The sequence below is a fragment of the Musca domestica genome, unplaced genomic scaffold, assembly GCF_030504385.1.
Source record: "Musca domestica strain aabys unplaced genomic scaffold, Musca_domestica.polishedcontigs.V.1.1 44, whole genome shotgun sequence".
In the NCBI taxonomy this organism is placed as follows: domain Eukaryota; kingdom Metazoa; phylum Arthropoda; class Insecta; order Diptera; family Muscidae; genus Musca; species Musca domestica.
Genome location: NW_026712334.1, coordinates 350,698 through 372,567, shown reverse-complemented (window position 1 = coordinate 372,567; position 21,870 = coordinate 350,698). Strand labels below are relative to the sequence as shown.

The following is a 21,870-nucleotide window of genomic DNA, read 5'->3' as shown; positions in this document are numbered from 1 at the left end:
CTTCGCCGGGAATGCACCAAAATACCGCAGGGAAACATTCGGGCGTTACGTTTTCATTGGCCGTTTGAAGGCCATAATTCGTGCCAAAGCTGACCAATTCTAACAAATCTAAACTTATTCTAAAATTACAAATATGTGCTCTCTAATGTATGGTGGAGGGTATACACAACTCACAGCAGTGATGTAGGTATACATTTCTTTTCAAATCTAATTATTTCCCTCCCCCATTCCTACTATAATATAGAATACTTACTATTTTCTTTAAAATTATGTTAGGCTAATTTATAAATTCAATTCAAAACAAAATCAATTTCCTACAAACACCTGCAGTTAATCATTGGCAAAGAATGTTCCTAATTAATCACGTGGCATTCTTCAGCGAATGACTGATAATTTGTGGAAATACGCATTTAAATTAAATTTAATTGGACACCAAAAAAATCTATGCCAAGAAGAGGAACCAACATGCGGATATCACAATGCATAAAAGTTTTTAGAATACAGGGTCGGCGACACTTATTAATAGTCGTCGTTTTGTTGTTTTTTGCATTTGCGGTGGCAAACACGAAAGGTTTTCGCAATGTGCCGCCCCCACAGAGTGGCGTGCACTATTCTCTGATTTCTTTATCTGATTCTTCGTTCCTGATGTGACTTGTGATCTTTCCTCTAATACGCATAAAAATAACCAACGAAAAATAGGTACAAGAGTTTTAATAAAACAATTCTAAAACAAAATACCGAATTTTATGTAAAAGATACAAGCGAACATATCACCGATATTAACAACTATCTGTCCGACGTTTGCCTGGTTGCATGTATGTCTGTTTGGTTGTTTTTATACGTTTGTTTTTTTGTTTGTGTCTAAATTTAAGTTTGTTTAACCAAACATAATGATGATATATTAGCAGCATAGCTGCTGGGTTACGCCATCACAACGTTGGCTGTTCAAATCCACACCATAGTGACGCGAACCGAGGAGGTGTGATGGCAAACAAGACATTTTTTGTAGGTGGAAATCGGCATTTTTTCTTCACAAATCATATGGCATGGCACGTACAATCAAGAATTTACTTGATCGAACCAAATGACTTTGCGTATGCGTGTGCCTAGGTATGCAGGCTGATCCCATTTCGGATCTAGTTCAATTCGTTTGAAATGTACCCTGATCCATAAAATGGTCATTGGCACTTGAATGGCGGTAGCGTTGAAGTCGTATCGTCGCTCTCATACCTGGCCACCATGAATTGGGGTCTGCAGCGTTGAAGAACAAATGAATGAGTCTTCAGTGGGGTAGGCAGTGTCGAATTGTTTGGTGTTTAGGACGCACAAACAGAAAATAGCTTCTGATGGCCATTTTATTATAAAATTAGATTATTTTTACCTTTATTTTGGGGTCTTTCATTATGCGGTTTATTTAAAAAATATTGAGGGAGAAGACGCGTGTCTAGCTAATGCGAAACAGGTGGGAGGGAAATAATTTAAAAGTAATAAAAATTTTATTGTCTTGAATATTCAATCACAGAGCATTTCGTTGGATATGAGACATGTGTCAGGGGTATTATAAGGCTCATGTCTAATATTTGGCGTACGCCCTCGGAGTATCGCACCATAAAAGTTGAAATCTATTTAAATTTCACAGTATAACCAATTTTAAAAAGTTTACAACTAAGATTCGGAAAAGCGATAAATGGATTTTTTTTATTTTTTATATTTTATGGTTGCCTTGAAGATATTGACCTTGCATATTTGGATAATACGCACGAAAAAACGCTTTAACATAGTGGGGATGATGAGTATTTTCGGACGGTACGTAAGGTATTAGTTATGGGTCTTAAATGCATGGTTATCTCAAAAAGGGTAAAGGAGCAAAATAAGTTATCCTTGATACTATGTAAAAATGTTCAATGGAATTGTCTGGAATTCTACACAAGGAGTTCCTTCTGAGTACTTTAACCCCTGGAAGAGAAGGTCCACGATATTGTACATCCCCTAATACAATGGTAGCCCCCCATATTCGCTATTTTGTTGATTTTAGTGACATTTTTACCGAAATTGTGTCAAATTTGGTATTTAAAGTTTGTAATGGGTACTACAACCTATGACAAAAAATTGCGTATGGAGGCCCAAGTCTTCGTATGGCCCCAATATAACGGTACCTCTTTATATTCGGCATTTTGTTTCACATTTCGTATTTTAAGTTCGTTATAGGTACTACAGTCTATAACAGAAAATTATATATGTCCAGGCCTTCGGATAGCCCCCATATTTGGGTACCTTCCTATATTCGGTATTTGGTGATTTTTTTTTCAAGTTTTGTATTTGAATATTGAAATGGCCTATGACAGAAGTTGCCTCTGCAAGTCCCCCAATATAAAGGCGACTTCTTATATATTCGGTATTTTTAAGATTTTACTTTAATTTTTAATTCTTAACGGATTTTATTTTTTTTTTTTGAAAATTTCCAAATTTGTTCTAAATGGTGGAGTGTTTTCAAAGTTCGGCATAAATGAACTCACTGTTTTTTACTTGTTATTGCTCACACATTTCAAAAACAACCTCCATATCTTATTGCCAGATACCAACAGAGACCTCAATATCGAATTTCAGCATTATTCCTCCACCCAATACCAATTTTAGTACCATTTAGTACTCTTCAAACAATTATATTACACATCTCGAAAACCACCTCCATATTTCGATCCCTGATACCAATAGAGACCTCAATATCAAATTTCAGGATTCCAATAACCAATTTAGTACCACCTAGTACCTTCTGAACAATTCCAAAACCATCTTCTATCCTAACCACAGATACCCACAGTGACATCTACATAAAACTTCAGGATTTATTCCTTCACCCAATACCATATTTGGTACAATTTAGTATTTTTTGCACAAATGTAGGAAGCATTTCCACACCACCGCTCAATCTTAAATACAGATACTAGCAGTAATCTAAATATCAAATTTCATTATTATCTCTTTCCCTACACCCAATACCAAATTTAGTACTTTTTAGTACTTTTCGTGCGTCGTGTAGTACACACTTTTAAACCACCTCTTTGTCACAACTTGGACCCCACCAACATGTACCCCAATACAATATTTCACAATACAGCTTCATCCATTCACCCTAAAACAAACTGTTTCAAATTTAGTACCACTTAGTACAGCTCACACACTTAGTACACATTTCCAAAACTATGTACTAACTAAAAATTTCAAGCACTATATCTTTACCCAATACCAAATATAATACAAGCTCATTCCGATTGCCCAATACAAAGTATTTATTTTAGTACCCAGTTAGTAGGAGATCAGCCATTTCGTCTGGGCCATTAAATCAAAAATAAATCTGGAAATTGGAACATGAAATTAGGATGTCAAGTTATATGGGGGCAATTCCGAAGGACATACTTATGTTAAATACCTTACGCCGGAAGATTTTCTAAAAAAGTTGCAACAGGACCCATTAAGAAGACACAATGTGCCTAAAATGCAAAGTGGTTAAGAAATGTGGACTAGGGTGGAACTTTTTTTCCTACATTTTGTATACAAAAATTTGTGTCATAGCCTGTAGCACCCATTACGAACTAATTCCGGTAAATACTGTCGCTAAAATCATGAAAATACCGAATATCGGGAGGTACCGTTAATAAAGGCTAAACGAAGACGTGGACCTGCATACAATTTTTTTTTTTCATAGGTTGTAGTACCCATTAGGATCTTCCAATACGAAATTTGAAACGATTCTGGTAAATAATGAAACTTAAATCATAAAAATACCGAATATCGGGAGGTACCGTTATATGGGAGCTATACGAAAACGTGGACCGATATGGCCCTGCTTACTGGTAAACTATGCTTGTATGCAAAATTGTATCCTTCTATCTCAATTCGATCGAAAGATAGCGAGATTACAAAGAACAGACAGACAGACGGAAATGGCTAGATCATCTTAGAATTTTACGCTGATCCAGAATATAGGGTTTGTAGGGTCTATTATGAATATTTCGAGGAGTTACAATCGAAATGACAAAGTTAATATAGCTTCTATAGAATTGTGGAGGGTATAAAAAATCGCAAGGATTCATCATTTCTTGTTTCGAACATTTTTAGGTTTGCTCAATGTATTCGTGCTGTGGTCAGTCCAAACCGTTAATTTCTTTTTTTTTTTTTTTTTGGGACATGAACCTCAGTAAATCCGACTCAATTAATTTCTTAATAGCTATCCCATAAATTTTCATAATAAATTAAAAAATTCCGATTTTAATTAAGTGTGTGTTTATACATGATGTCATTTTATAGATTTTCACATTAAAACGAAAATAGACAAATACCGAATGCTTTTAATAGCCAGCCATCTAAGAGAGCCGCAATTTTCGACACTTACCTCTGTTTGAAATGTGCAAAACAGGTGACACAAATACGGATGTTTTGTGCCCAAGGCCAAGACTTTACGTTCTATCAGCGTTGAATCGACATCGTCATCTTCGAGGACAACATCTTTTTTCAAACATTTAACTGCATAATAATATGTTGTATCACGTAATTCAGCTAAGAGTACCTAAAAGTAACAACAAAATCACATGGGGGTTAGGGATAAGGATAACAAATATTTCGATTTTTCTGTTGGTGATGGAAAAACTTACTTTGCCAAAGCTGCCTTTGCCTAGCACAGCTAGGAAATGAAAATCATCAACTGAATAATTCTTAAATCTAGGTATAACTGTGGCTGGCGGTGTAAAACGTCCGGATTTTTGGAATTGTGAATATGTATATGAAGTTTCTAAAGAAAAGATAATACAATATTAAAAATGTATCAAAATGTAAACAATTTGAGAATTTTTCATATAATATAGTGATCACTTTTGTAACGCAGGAATTTTCAGAAATTTATAATTATAATTGTTGGCCATACCATCTTGTTCTTCATTTGGTTCTATTTTATATGCTGGATTCAAACTAGGCGGTGTACTTGGCGAATCTCTGGTTTCACGAGCACCTGTTCGAAAAATATCAATAATTATGTTTTATTTTTAGCTCACGCAGACAGACTATCCAAAATATGAACACCACATCATTATTTTGCGACATACGTATGTTTTGATTTTCAAGGAAAGTCATTTGTCGGGGTAATTAGGGTAAACTATCATTTTTTGCCAGAAAAATCGATTCTTTGAAGGATTGATGTCAAAATATATGTCAGCAGTGTAGAAGGTTAATGATGGCAAATGTTAATGATCCCAAAGACGGGAAGGTTCATTGTTTTTTCTTCTTTTTTAAATCGGCCATGGTGAACATTATTTTCATGGCGTATGTTTTTATATTTAAATTGAAATAAACAACTATAGCTTTGTATTAAAATTGATTTTTTCCAAAATAACATGTATAATTTTAGGAAAATGTTAAATATGCGTAAGGTTTCAGATATAGTGGACCATTTGGATCATATTCCACTTCGTCTAATACTAACAATAATATTGAGATTTGCAAAATTTAAAGAAAATTGAACAGGAATTTCAAATTTAATGCGATTAATTGTTAAACAATATATTAACCTTTTGTGGGGAGCAGAAGGAGTGAAGCGATATTTTCCATATTCGCCACAGATCTCTGACTGAGCGAAATGTTTAAATACTTCAAAAATCTCTTACTGGTTTCGCAAGTTATGAGTAAAATAAATATTATATAACTATTGGAAATCGAGACCTTTTGTGGGGATGTAGTACAACTATTGGAATATATGATTGTTGAAGAATATCCCCCTTTGTGGGCGAGGTACTAGAATGAGTTGTCCGATAATCACCATCTTCAAAACAAATATTGTGTTGGTGGAAATATTAGAATGTGTGAAATTAAGAATGAAACGATGGTTTTTTTGAATTTTTATGAACATATTGTTTATTTTCCCACCTGATGTAGGGCTGATACAAAACTGAATGATCGTTTCTTGTTCTATAAGATAAATTTGACCATTTATAGGAATGGTACCAGGAGGAGTGCACCGATATTACCCATTTGGTAAAAATATTACTATGTACCAAGTTTGGACCAAATCGAGATTAACGGTGCGCGCCAGCCAGACAGGTAGTCCGTCTACCACCTAGATCGACTGAAACGGATTTAGTCCAAAAAGATGGTTTGGCCGTATCTAATGATATATAGCCTCTGTAGCCATATAACTGAGGGTATAATTAAATACTTTGTATTGGACAAACGGAATGAGCTGGATTTCTGAAATTTGAAATGAGAGATCCTGATGAAGTTGAAAGTAGATGTAGTAAATATTTTTCTTTTTTTAAATTTGAACTTTAGGGTTACGTAAGTTAAAAAAAAAAGCTCATAAAATGGTTCCATTTGGTATTAGAGCTAAAAACTTGAAATTTGGTATGAAAATAAAAGGCTTTGGAAATGTGTACTAAGTGTGCGAACGGTACTAAATGGTACCATTGTACAGGAACAGTTTGGCTTAGGGTTAACTGATGAAGGTGGAATATTGAAATTTTGTATTTGGGGTCCCTTTTGGTGGTTGGTTAGTAATAAATAGGTGATTTTGGAAATAAGTACTACAAGTGCACGAAAATTACTAAATAGTACTATATTTGGTACAATTTGGTATTGAGTGAACATATAGTACTTGAAATCTTAAATTTAGTATCAGGGTTTCTGTTCATGTGTAGCCTGGACATATGAAGGTGGTTTCGGAAATGCGTACTATAATTATACAAAAGGTACTGAATGCTACAATATTTGGTACTGGGTGAAGGTATATATACAATTCTGAAATTTGACGTTTAGATTACTGATGGGACCTGTGTTTGAGAGTTGGCGGTGGTTTGGAAATGCGTTCTATATTAAAACGAAGAGTACTAAATTATATTCAAATTGGTATCCCGAAATTTGATATTGAACGGTTTGTGATAAAGAGGTGGTTTTGGAAATGAGTACTTCAAGTGCACGAAAAGTACTGTGTTTGGTACAAGTTGGTATTGGGTGAACAAAAAGTGCATGAAATCTGCAATATATAGTTATAATTGTGTTTGAAGGGTACTATATTTGGTATAGGGTGAAGGTTTGAAGATAAAATTCTGAAATTTGACGTTTAGATTATTGATGTTTGAGATTTGGCGGTGGTTTAGGAAATGTGAACTACAATTGTATGAAAAGCTAAAAATAGTACTAAATTGGGTGCAGTAATAGAGCTAAAACTTTAAATTTTGTATTCCGATAACTCTTGGTGTATATTACTGAGATATCGAACTGTTTTGCAAATGAGTAATAAAATAATAGGAAAAGTACAAAATGTAACTAGATTTGGTATTAAGTGAATGTATAAAGCTGAATCCCGAATGTTGATATTGAGGTCTCTTTTCGTATTTGATAGTGGTTTTGTAAATGCTTACTATAATTACCGTTACCAACAGATACCAAGAGAGACCTCAATATCAGAGATTTCAACGAAAAAAACCTTATTTAAAACATAAAACCTTTGTAAGACATGTCTTCATATTCAGTTTTATAATCCTCTTACTCTCTGACTTTCCTTTTTAACACTACAACTTGAGTAAAAAGGCCATATCGAAGAATAAATAAATAAAAGCCTTTTGATTTTCAAAACATTTTAAATCAATAATACTTTGTATTCCCTAAATGATGTCTGCTTTTGGCAATCTGTCGATTAAAAACGTGTTTACTGCTACGATTTAATTTTTTTCTACTTTTTTTAATTTTTACATTGCAGTGTGTTAAAGTTGGGAATAAAATCAATTGTTGATAAGTTAAGCAATATTCCAAACGATGATATATTTTTTCCTTCAATATTATATTTGGAATTGTCACTCCTCAGTGATGGTCAGGATAGTGGTCAATAGGATATGTGCTACATATCATCAGTTCTTTTTGTTTAAAATACTAAAATTAATTTAAATTTCAATTCGTTATATTTTTAGTATTTTTTGTATCTTCTTCTCAACCTATTTTTCTAATTTCAAATTACCTCAAAATTTATTTTATTTTTAAAACATTATGCGCAATAGAAACATTATTTAATGTTTATCATAAAATATTTTCAAACATGAAGCGAGAAGAAAATATTTGGCATATTATTGTTGTGATTAGTTTGCGTGTTCTTCTTGCCACTTTGTATTTTATAAATCATGTGATGTTCATATTTTGTTTGCATTTTGTTTTCCATGAAAAGAAAAATGGTAGTATATATGTCGATCTGCAGACATATTTATTATTTTTTTGTTTGTTTTCTTTTTCGTTTTGTGTTATGATCATCTTTATTTTTTATTTTTCCATATTTTGTTTTACCTCTTTTTACGTTGGCCAAAGCCTCAACAATTAATTTCTGATTGACGCCACACAAATTGGCCGTAAGACGTTCACATTTTTTGTGACAATTCACGTCACATTCTGGAAGAAAACAAAAGTCCCAACGATCCAAACGAAAAGGGGAGAGAGAAAAAAGAAAATATAAAATTTTCCAATCAGTACGAGGGGGGTTTTCTTCTGGGCGGTAGTGGTGGTTGTGTTCAGACAATTGGGTGATCACTGCTGCCACCGATTATCGTCGTCATCCACCCATACCCTGTTAGGTGTGTGTGTGTGGTTTTCTTTTTGATTCAGACAAATTATAGAAGAAATATTTAAATATACAAATAATGAATTAATTGAATACATGTTTTATTTTGTTGATTCGGGGATGTGTGGGGAATTTTCTTATTAATGTTTGTCTAAGTTTGTTGTTGATGTGGAAATCAACAAATAGCAGATTTTATGTTGTATTCTATTAGTTTATAAATAAAATATATACACAAAAATCTACACGAAGTAGTTTTATCTGAGTGATTTCCAAAAATAATAATGTAAAAAGTAATGTTTAGATAAAAATTTATTTTTTTTATAGATTTTTTATCCTAAATTTTAGCTGATATTTTATAACAGAATCGTCGATTTTCTCATATTTTCCATTGAAATTTGTGAATAATTTAATATTTTGAGTTTCTTATGAGTAATTTTTGTTCTTACCAAAAAAACTGCAGTACAGATAGGTAGGTATACGTTATGCTATTGTTATTACACTAAATTTTAAATATATAAAATGTTTTTACGTGTTTTTCAAGGAGCTAGTCCCTAATTTGGTACTTTGAGATTTTCTTCGGAACTATAGGTTATGGTTTTTATAATCTATCTGTATATATCTACTGACTGACTGAGAATCAACACCCTGACGTAACGGCTGAGGCTTTTTTTTTGGTGCGTAGGCGTGTAATAAGGCTAGGTTTTGTGTCGGACAAACGGAATGAGCTAAAATTCAGGACGAGAGTTATTAATGGAATGTAGGATAGATGTACAAACGAGTTTTTGGACATTCGAACTTTAAGGTTACGAAAATCGATACTAATCTTTGGTATTATGTGAACGGATAGATCTAAATACCTGAAGTTTGGTTAAAGAATCATAGTTGGAAAGTAAGTTTGATATATGAAGTCAGTTTTGGAAAAGTGTACTAAGTGTGCGAACTGTAGTTAATGGCACTAAATATGGAAGAGTTTAATGTAGGATGAACGAATGAAGCTGAAATTTTGAAATTTTATTTTGGGTTCTTGTTGGTGGTAGGTTTGTGATAAAGAGGTGGTTTTGGAAATGTGTGCTACAAGTGCACGCAAAGTACTAAATTGTACTATATTTGGTAAAATTTGTTATTTTGTGAACATATAGTGCTTGAAATCTGAAATGTGGTATTAGGGTCTCTGTTCATGTGTAGCCTGGACATATGGAGGTGGTTTCGGAAATGTGTACTATAATTGTACGAAATGCACTATATTTGGTTTTGGACGAAATGATAGAGATAAAATCTTAAAATCAAAACTGCATTTAAAATTTGAAGGTGGTTTGTAAATGCGTCCTAGGTTTGTACAAAAAATACTAAATGGTACTATATTTGGTATTGGATGAAGAGATAATGCTAAAACCATGATATTTTTTATTTTTATATATAGATATAGATTGTTCTTGATATTCGTACTAAATAGTACTTTGTTTGGTATTGGGTGAAGGTATAAAGGTGAAATTCTAAAATTTGATATTCAGGTTACTGTTGGATTCTGCTTTCATTCAATAAAATTTAAAAGAAAACAAGTTAAAAAGCATTAAGTTCGGCCGGGCCAAACTTTGAATAACTTCCACCATTTGGAACGAATTTGGAAATTAAAAAAAAACAAGTAAGCAAAGGCTACAGTCGAGCGGGGCCGACCGTTGAATACCCTACAACACTACAATAAACTATACAGTTTATATAGGCGAGATACTCGAACAAATTCCACAAGATATTGTGACAAATAATAAAAGAAAACCATCAGGTTTCGTTCTCTAATTTTCGAAGAATAGCAACTTAAACTAATTTGTTCATTTCCAATTTATTGGTAGATGTTGCACGTAAATGGTCTTCCTAGATCTGGGATCAATATTTCCCAAAGACCCATAATCTCTCAGAAGTGGCAAAAGATTAACATTTATTATTGGTTTTTGACTGAAACACATCTATATGAGATACAGCCATTTGACTATATTCTTCAACGAAATCAGCGTTAACGAAATAGTCAGAAGTGCGTCTTTCCTGTATTTGTGAATTCTCCAAAAAGTCACTGGAATGGACAATTTCGTATTTTGTCTACAAAAGTTGGCAAACTATTTCACACATTAAATATTTTTGGATGACCATCCAATACTGCTTGGCTTTTGTAATGTCCGGTAACCCCCATTCAAATGTGCGTGAGTATCGGGCGATAATTACGACCTGCAGACAATTTTGCAGTTTTTTGGTCCATTTCAATCCCTAAATATATGACGATCATCTCCAAAAAGAGTAGGCATCTATTCTGACCCTCATCTTATCCCCATGCAAAATTTCGTAAGGATCGGGCCATAAATGCGATCTGTATATTATATCCTGATATCCTAACTACTTAGTTTTGTTAGCTGTAGAAATATTACCAAATGTTTAATTCAAAATGAAAATATGACAAAATTGAAAAAATATGAGAAAATATTACAAAATCAATATTTTCATCTTTAGAGAGATATTTTTATGCGATTTTTTAGGCGTTATTTCTTTTCTGCCAAGATGCCATTCTGAATTAATGAGAACTGTCGAAATCAGTTCAGCCGTTCTCGACATAAAATAGATCTTTCAAGCATATCTTCTTTGATAGACATATATATCGCACATATTTTGCTATATACTCGATTTGTTGGATCTTAACATCAATGTAAAGATCAGAAGTAACCTTGTCATGGCTTTGTAATTTCGCCAGGGATTTAAAATATTCGCGGTTTAATGAAAATTTTTGAATTTTTTCAACAAAAAAGATATGATCGATTTTAGCCGCTAAATATTATCCGATGATCACCCAAATTGGTAGGCTTCTTCCCCGCCTTAAGCTCTAGCTACATGCGAAATTCCCCGTCGATTGGTCTATAATTGCTACCTGTATAGCTACTGCAAAATCCGACATTTTTTCAGTATTTGGTCCATTTCAGCCCCTAAACATTTGGCGATCAGCTCCAAAAGAAATAGGGTTCTATTCTGACATTAACCCCACCTACATTTTAAATTTCGTGAAGATCGGGCCATAATTGCGACCTGTAGAGTGATTACAAATTAACATGGACAGACGGACAGACGGACGGACGGACATACATAGCTAGATCGACTCAGCTCGGCGAGCTAGGAAGATCCATATATACTTTCCTATATGGGAAACCAATATTTCGAGGTGTTACATAAATTCTGGCCCAATCAAACTTATAATACCCCCAACACATAGTGTTGTAGGGTATAAAAAATAAAATCCTTAAAAAATGCTGTTAAATTTTAAAAATACCAATTATTGCCGGTAGATTGGGGTCTATACGACGTAAAACTACATAGGCATTGTTTGCCATTAGCCATTACCATATTAAAATTCGAAACTTGAAAAAAACGGTGAATAATGTAGGTAAAATCATCAAAATATCGTATATAGGGAGGTACCATTATATCGAAGAACTGGACCAGCATAGACAATTTTTTGTCACAGGCTATAGCATCCATTACTAATGTCAAATACGATATTTCAAACAATTTCGGTGGGTATTGTACCTAAACTCGTTTTTATAATAAAATAGAATAGCGGGGTCTACCTAGTGTAGAAGAGAAGGGTTAGTTAAACAGGGATCTTTTTAATACAGTCCACATTAAATACGATAAGAACATGTGGCGAATAGACCTTTGAGTTAGAAATAAATAATTCAATTGCTGCATGTGGTATGTTTGAGTTAAATTACGGGATGAGATCTTAACTCATACTGATAAGCAAGTGTAGCATGTTTGCTTGCCACAAGTGAGATAGCTACGCATGTTTTATGACCTCCCCTAGAATTTATGGCGGCATGGTGCACAGGCATATGTACATTTGTAACTCTCTATCTCTCTCTCTCTCTCTCTTATACTTTATGCTAGACTAGGTTAAGGAAAATTATCATAAGTAGAACTTAAGAATTATTTTAAATGATAGTAAAAATAGTGAAACAGTGCATACATTATTCCGCGTACAGGGGCCTATACGAAGACCTGGACCTGTATAGACATTTTTCTGTCACAGACTGTAGTTCCCATTACGAACTCTAAATACGTAATTTAAAACAATTCCGGTGAACAATGGCGCTAAAATCACCAAAATACCGAATTTTGGGAGGTACCGTTATATAGGGGCTACACGAAGACGTGGACCTGCACAGACAATTTTCTGTCATAGGCTGTAGCATCCATTACGAATCTCAAATACCAAATTTGAAACGATTCCGGTTAATAATGTCGCTAAAATCATCCAAATACCGAATATCGGGAGTTACCTTTATATGGGGGTATGTGAAGACGTGAACCTACATGGTCCAGTTATAAACTTAACCTGCCTACTGGAAAAATAAACATGTGTGCAAAATTTTAGCCTTCTATCTCTATTCGTTCGAAAGTGATTACAACAGACAGACAGAGGGACAGACAGACGGACATCGCTAAATCTGAGTCTGACATGAGTATTTCGGGGAGTTACAAACGGAATGACAAAGTTAATATACCCTCCATAGTATGGTGGAGGGTATAAAAAACTCCAACTGTAGCACTGTATTTCCCTCCTCCTTCCGTTAGGAAAAAACCACAACATTTATTGCGTTCACACTTTTGTTACAGCTGCTAAGACTTACCGAAAGAAATAGAATGTGCACAATGTAATCAATCTAATTCCTTGCGACTACTGTCATCAAGAAAAAGAAACAAGAAGAGAACAGAAAACAAATACACTACGTAAGCCATCCACCGATTTACATCAGCAAGACATTGTTGTGCCAGAAAATGTTGCATGCGAAATTAAACAAGCGTAAGAAATTTAGTTCATGTCAGCCAATAAAAATATTGGCTTTTAAAATGCATTCATAAAAGAACATTATGCTAAGTCCAACCGATTTTTTTTATCGTATGTTAATGTACGAAATTATTATCAATTAGTGTTGAAAAGTCCAAATAAAATCTAGTTTATGGAATCATTAGATATGTTTGTTTAATATTTTTTTTAGACTGTCTTAACTCTTTGATGGGCCATGGGCTCTTTAGGGGCTGTCTTAAAATCAGAACGGAAAATTATGAAAATTTGAAAAATTATATAAATTTTACCATGGACTGAATCTCTATCCATGGTTTAAGAAATTTATGAGTCATGTAAACATTTTCTAATTAACAAAAAGTAAGGAAAGGCCAAAAGTTGGAGGGGCCGACTAGATGATACCCTACACCATGGACAGACGGACTGGCATGCATAAATCGACTCAGTTTCTATGAAGATCCTCCAAAGTAACTATGGGTCTATTTCGCTAAGTTCTATAGGGTATAAAACCAAAAAAAATGTTGTAAATTATTTAAGGGTTAATCAGACATTCGAAAAAATCAACATGGGCATGAAGTTTTAAACAAAAACACTGAATAAACAAGTAAGCAAAGGCTACAGTCGAGCGGGGCCGACTGTTGAATACCCTACAACACTATAATAAACGATACAGTTTATATAGGCGAGATACTCGAAAGAATTCCACAATATATTGTGACAAATAATAAAAGAAAACCATCAGGTTCCGTTCTCTAATTTTCGAATAATAGCAACTTAAACTAATTTGCTCATTTCCAATTTATTGGTAGATGTTGCATTTAAATGGTCTTCCTAGATGTGGAACCAATATTTCCCAAAGACCTATAATATCTCAGAAGTGGCAAAAGGTTAACATTTACTATTGGCTTTTGACTGAAACGCATCTATATGAGATACAGACACTTGACTATATTCTTCAACGAAATCAGCCTTAACGAAATAGTCAGAAGTGCGTCTTTCCTGTATTTTTGAACTCTCCAAAAAGTCAGTGGAATAGACATTTTCGTATTTTGTCTATAAAAGTTGGCAAACACCTTCACACATTGAATATTTTTGGGTGGCCATCCAAAACTGCTTGGCTTTTGCAATGACCGGTAACCCCCATTCAAATGTGCGTGAGGATCGGGCGATAATTGCGACATTCTGACAATTTTGCAGTTTTGTTGGTCCATTTCAACCGCTAAATATATGGCGATCATCTCCAAAAAGAGTAGGCTTCTATTCTGACCCTCATTTTATCCCCATGCAAAATTTCGTAAGGATCGGGCCATAAATGCGATCTGTATATGATATCCTGATATCCTAACTACTTAGTTTTGTTAGCTGTAGAAATATTACCAAATGTTTAATTCAAAATGAAAATATGACAAAATTGAAAAAATATGAGAAAATATTACAAAATCAATATTTTCATCTTTAGAGAGATATTTTTATGCGATTTTTTTAGACGTCTTTTCTTTCCTGCCAAGAGGCCATTCTGAATTAATGAGAACTGTCGAAATCAGTTCAGCCGTTCTCGACATATAAGAGATCTTTCAAGCATATTTTCTTTGATAGACATATGTATCGCACATATTTTGCTATATATCCGATTTGTTGGATGTTAACATCAATGTAAAGGTCAGAAGTAACCTTGTCATGGCTTTGTGATTTCGCCGGGATTTAAAATATTTGCGGTTTAATGAAAAATTTTGGATTTTTTCAACACAAAAGATATGGTCTATTTTACCCGCTAAATTTTATCCGATGACAACCCAAATTGGTAGGCTTCTTCCCCGCCCTAAACTCTAGCTACATGCGAAATTCCGCGTCCATTGGTCTATAATTGCGACCTGTATAGCTACTGCAAAATCCGACATTTTTTCAGTATTTGGTCCATTTCAACCCCTAAACATTTGGCGATCATCTCCAAAAGAAATAGGCTTCTATTCTGACCTTAACCCCACCTTCGTGTAAAATTTCGTAAGGATCGGGCCATAATTGCGACCTGTAGCGTGATTACAAATTAACATGGACAGACGGACAGACGGACGGACGGACATACATAGCTAGATCGACTCAGCTCGGCGAGCCAGGAAGATCCATATATACTTTCCTATGTGGGAAATCAATATTTCGAGGTGTTACATAATTTTTGGCCCAATCAAACTTATAATACCCCCAACAAATAGTGTTGTAGGGTATAAAAAATTAAATAAAATTAAACAGAAACTACACAGAAATAACATCCGTTTTGGCAACAAATTAGGAAGAAGTGTGAACCAAATAATAAAAAAGGGAAAAAAGAACTAATCATTTAATGAACTTGTAAAAAATAGATTAGAGAGAGCGAATAATACAGTCAGTCTATTATAGACAATGACAAGTCAGCCGTTGAGAAAATCGAGAAGAAATGCGGAATGCTTTAGTACTTTTGTATTTGTTTTTGGTTTAGTAATTAAATATACAACAAAATTGACCTTGGAGGCTACAAAGAAAACACAATGAGGCAAAAACTATATTGACGCCAATTTGTGGTCACCTAAAGACATAACAGCCAGTAATGGCATGATTTCTGGCAACACCCCTCTTCCCAGAGGAAATTAGCTATGGACACACACAGCTTATAGTCATGTTTGAATTATAAATTATACATTCCTCTACCGCTCCACCAAAAATCTAAATAATTTATTTAAATTCAAAGTTCAATGACTTTTTATTTCAGAGTCGTTTATACATTCGTTTTACTTTTGCCACAAAGAAAATCTACACCGTGGCTTTCAAGCATTTGGACATAACAATCGGAAACTGACATATCCATTCATTACAAATTAATTTTTTTCAACGTTCCTGTTGTCATTACCTTACTTTTTACTTCATGTATTGTTAATTTTATTTTATGATTGTTTTTGTTTTTTTTTTTGCTTTTGAGTTGGCTATTTTAAATGGCCAAACAAATCTGTTGAAAAATAAAAACTATGAAATAAAATTGAATTTAAATTGCAATGAGTTCACTTTCTTGAAATAAGATTCGTTGTTGTTTTTTTTTTGTGCGCCGAACTGTTTTCATTTGATTTTCGCATAAAAATTCTTTCATTTCAAATATTTTGTTTTCCTTTACGAGTATGACACATTACGCATACGTCTCGGTATCATACGCCACATTTGCTTGGTCATTATAGAAGCGTGGACTTGTGAGTGGCCATAAAATGGATGTGTTGCCATTGGAGTGACGAAAAAAGAAAAAGTTGGTGTTGAAAAGACAAAAAAAAAAAAAAAAAAAAAAAATGATTTTTTCAAGCAAAATGTTTATAAAGTTTATAAAAACAAGTTAAAATGTTTTAGTCGGGTTTGCCGAGAGATGTATACCCTCAAAGTACATCAGTTTATGCAAGATACGAGTAGGAGTGAGCCGATGAATTCCACATTCCTATCAGATCTTTTTTTAAGAGAAATATTTAAATATACTAAGTTTGGATGGAATCGCTGACGTCTTGTGAAAGTTATGAGAGATGTAAAGAATTAAATTTGTAAATCTTTGTGGGGGAGGTGCCAGAATGGGGTTGGTGGATAACAATTCTGCGATATGTGAAATTTGAAGAGAATCGAGAGTGAGGCTCATAATTATCGAAACATTGACCCGTACCAGAAGATGTGGTTCGACTTATTCCTTCGAGATATTGTGTTGGTAGAAATGTTGGAATTTGAAAAGTTTGAAAGTGAGCGGATGATTATTTCTCGTTTTTTATAGCCTCCACCATACGTATGTAGTATGGAGGGTATATTAAGTTCGTCATTCTTTTTGTAACTCATCGAAATAATAATTTTAGACCTAACAAAGTGTATATATTCTTGATCAGCGTTAAATTCTATGACGAAGTTCCGCAGTCAGGTCAAGTTCGAAGATTGGTTATATCGGTACACTTTATCGTATAGTCCTTCTATAATGGTACCCAACGATATTCGGTATTTTGTTGATTTTAGCCACATTTTCCAATGAAATTGTCCGAAAATTCATACTAGGAATACCTTCTAAGTACTTCACCCCCTGGAAGACTATATAGTTCCCCGATATCGTATGGTCCCTATACAATGGCATCACCCGATATTTGGTGTTGTGATGATTTTAACAACATTTAAAATTTCGTTTCCAATTTCGTATTTAAACTTCATAATACAGCCCATAACAAAAAATTACGTCTTCGCATAGCGCAATGTAACGATACCTCCCGATATTCCGAGGTTTAATGATTTTGGGACGTTATTCACCGGAATTGTTTCAAATTTCGTATTTAAAGCTCGTAATGGGTACTACACACTATGATGGTAAATTGTTTATGCAGGCCCATATAGCCTTCATGTAGCACACATATAACGGTTTTCCTTTGAGCGGTTTTTTTTTCGAATTTTTTCAAGTTCCTTCAAAATGGTGGAGGATATTGGTCCGGCCGAACTTAAATTGCTTTTTTACTTGTTGATCTTCACGGTTATTTAAAAGTTCATCCCGTTGTGGGGGAGGTACCGGAAAGAGTGGTATATATTTGATAAATATCCTTGGAACCATATAGCTGAAGGTATGACGAGTCCCGAAGCTTCACTCAATTTTGCAAAAAAAAAAATATATATATATTTGGCGGATCCTTTACAACTAACTTTTTTTTTAAACGTTCCGCATTTACAGTAATCCTATTAATAGAATTTATTATTCCATTTCTTTTCCTACACTATATTTCAAACATAGTACAATATACAAAAAATCTCCAAATCTGAGCCCGTCACACCAATTTCTGATTTTAAGCACCACGCGTTCGCCCAAATACCGATATAGTATAATTTAATTGTTTTCGCATATTGGTAGCAGTGGCCCCAATACCAATATTTCAAATTTCCAGCTAAAGTCGTTATACAAAATTTAGTACCTTTAGAGTTCTTACATTTATCAAATACTTCCAAACCCACCTCCTTATATCAACCCTACTTTCAAAACTTAATTCTTAAATATAATACCAAATGTTATGGAACTTGGTGCTTTTAGTTCGAATTTCTAAATTTCAGTAGGAATATTTATTCTACACCACTATGAATTGCATTTTTAGTACTTTAAGTACACTTGTAGTTCTAATTTCTAAAACAGCCTTATCTCAAGCAACAATATTCCAAAATTCGAAATCAGTAAGTCACTTTTGTCTTTTATATATATTTTTTTTCAGATTTCCTCCAGAGGTGATGACACCCAAACAAAATAATATATTTTTTTAATTCAATCACAATTTCAATAAAAATATAAATCAATTACGAGGTATAATAAATCGATTATGCTATAATGAGTCGAATTTGTTTCCATCATATATATCATATATATATATATATATATATATATATATATATATATATATATATATATATATATATATATATATATATAAAAGGTTTATTTAATGATTCGTGATTTTAATGAAGCTATGAAAACTGTCACTCCCAAAAAATGCTCCTTTCTACAGATACCACTGCAAAACCAATGCAATGTCTTTTGCTTTTATTGCGGAAAAATGCAATAAATATTCGCTATGACGATGGACACGGACATACTTATATGAAAAATAAACGAAAGTGTTCAAAATATTCAGATTCGTACATACATATATATATTTGTGTAAATTGCACATGACGACAACGAGGAAGTTAAAGTGGTTCTGATACGTTGGAATTTTTATTTTTATAGGTGTAACTGTGTGGGGGCGAGAATTTTAGATGGAATGAGGCCATCACAGAGGGAATATACACACGTAGTAGTTGTAGTTGTACTAATGACATAAAGGTAAATGCCCGATAATGTTTCATTTTTATTTGGTTTTCATACACACTAGCTATGAACATCTATATAAAAATGAAAAATAATTGAGATTTAATAAAAAATAGAGGGACTATTTTAAACCTAGAATTTATTGTAAAATAAATAATTATACAAAAATATACATCTTACAACATTATGGCTAGTTATACGATCGCATTACCCAATTAGATAACAAGAAAAATGTAGATAACAAGAAAATTTGCAAAGAAGATCTTAATCCTCCAAACACCGGTAGAATTTTTCATTTAATTGTGGATGCTAATTAAATGAAAAGAACTTTACAAATCCAATTAAGTTGGAGAGCTGGAATTTTGTACACATGTAGCTTGTGCGAGCAGCCATATGATTTTCGAAGAAACTTCTGGTGTTTTGATGACTTTGCCACCCTACAATTTTTTCCGTAACTCAAGTAAAAAATGGTCAAAATTGGTCTACACATATAACTATACCTCCTGACTTGAGATATTTGAAAGGCTCGTTTCTATGAAATTGCCACAAATTTGATGTTTATACTATGTATTTTACAATATTCTTTGACCGAATGAGCCCTCATTTGACATTTAATGTTTTCAGTATGGTAAAGTGTTTTCTGGTAATAATCGTGCCATTCTGGTTCACTATGGCGCATAGTCATCATCAGACGTGTCAATTTGAGGGGTTTGGTTCCTTTTGTCACAAAATTTGTTTATTCATATGCATCAGTACTTTTTGATATCAGGTATTTCTATATATTTCTTAATTACTAAAATGTACAAAAACTTCGTATTGGACAAACGGAATGAGCTAGAGCGAAAAGTACTAAATGGTACTACATTTGGTATTCAGTGAAGGGAAAGAGACAGAATTCTGAAATTGGATATTTAGATTACTGACGGTATCTGTCATTAAGATTTGGGTTTGGAAATGTGTACTTTATTTGTACGAAAAGTACTAAGTGGTACTAAATTTGGTATGGGATGAAGGGATATATTTGGAACCTTCAAATTTGATATTGAGGTCTCTTTTGGTATCTGGAATTAGGGTATGGAGGTGTTTTTGTGAATTTGTACTATAATCGTATCTGAGGTTAAGATATGGAGATTGTTTTTATTTTCTATAATTGTTCAAAAAGTTCTATGTGGTACTAAATTTGGTATTGGGTGAAGGGATAGAGCTAGAATCCTCAAATTTGATATTGGGGTCTCGGGAAAAGGCATAGAGCTGGAATCTCGAAGTTTGATACTGAGGTCTCTGTTGATACCTGTTTTGAGATACAGAGGTGGAAATTGTAAATGTTAACTATAAAAGTAATGAGTTCGCATAGTACAATGATATCAAGGTAGGGCTATGATACCATATGATTTCAATTTTTTTTATTTTCTTGGCTTAATATGTCATCTTTATTTGTTTATGTATGTGTTTTCTTTTCCATAAAAAAATTGTTCAGAAAACATTCAAATTCGGATGTTTTCAAAATCGTAGGCATCGACAAAATCTAGAGTTTTTGTAGCGAAATAATCCTTTAGAGATATATAGAACCTGGTTTTGAAAAGTAGTGTTGACCTTTCATTCAGTTTTCGCGGTTTTCAATTATTTATTCAAAATAAATGCAACAAGTTGTTTGATTTTTTTATTGTTTTGATACTAATTCTGACATTACAAGCCAAACAGGTAGACCTCTATACTTGCAATTTTTTCAAAGTTGACCTACCTTCTCTTCATTGTACCATGTGAGTTCGGTATTAGGTGAAGGAATAAATCTTAATTTTGAAATTTGATATTGGGGCCACTGTAGGTTTCTGAGGTTTACATTTGGAGAATTTGAAATAGTTTTGAAAAAAATCGATGTGGGTCCATTGTGCAATTATTTTACTAATATCCTCTTCGGTAAACATCATAATGAAAGGTTTTAAAGACTCTTTGGTGTAAAAGATTCACAGTTTTCTGTTATTCTTTCGGAAAAGGGAAACCTAATCATTACAAATTTTTAATTCTGCGAGTCTATTCCAATCAATTTTTTTGATTTTTTTTGGAAATTGCAACTGAAATCTTTACAAAACCGCACACCAAAGGAAGCTGTTTTATGTGGTGGCACTCCCTGGGTTTTGGTCTTGTGAATATTTTAGCCACAATTTCCAAACAAATCCGACCGATATCCACTATCTGGTATATACATTTCCTAATATTTAGTATTTGAGGTATTTTAGTCCTTATTTTCCACTAAATTGTGGGTAATTTGATATATGGTTTCTTAAAGGATAACATTTTCAGTTGCAAACATTTTCAATATTGGTTCACGTATTGACATGAGCTTTCTAACGCAAATCTGCACAATTGTAGAGTTTTATGAGGTCGAAATGGAGGTTTCTAAATTCTCTAAAGATCGAACAAGCATGGACTTACAGAACATGTTCTCTAAGTACAAAAGTTTTTGTACAGTACGATACAGTACATTTTTAAAACTTCAATCCTTATAAAGCAAATTTAAAAATAATATTGTATCATATTGCATCAATAGTAATAAATCAAATCTTCAGAAGCCATAGATACATTATTTATACCTTTTCCTTGCATAAATCCAACATTATT

General features: G+C 33.3%; 1 protein-coding gene across 3 annotated transcripts in view; it reads right to left on the bottom strand.

Annotated features, from left to right (window-relative positions):
• The window catches only part of LOC101897825 (putative protein kinase C delta type homolog), a 103,017-nt gene that overhangs the window by 7,634 nt on the left and 73,513 nt on the right, over positions 1 to 21,870 (bottom strand). For 2 of the 3 annotated variants that reach the window (XM_059127292.1, XM_059127293.1), the window contains exons 3-4: positions 4,653 to 4,789; positions 4,394 to 4,567 (exon numbers count right to left, since the gene is read on the bottom strand). In XM_059127292.1, the coding sequence (XP_058983275.1) occupies positions 4,394 to 4,567; positions 4,653 to 4,789 (311 nt within the window). Of the gene's footprint in view, positions 1 to 4,393; positions 4,568 to 4,652; positions 4,790 to 4,921; positions 5,006 to 8,319; positions 8,422 to 21,870 lie in introns of all 3 variants that reach the window. The other variant, XM_059127294.1, reaches the window with a different exon arrangement.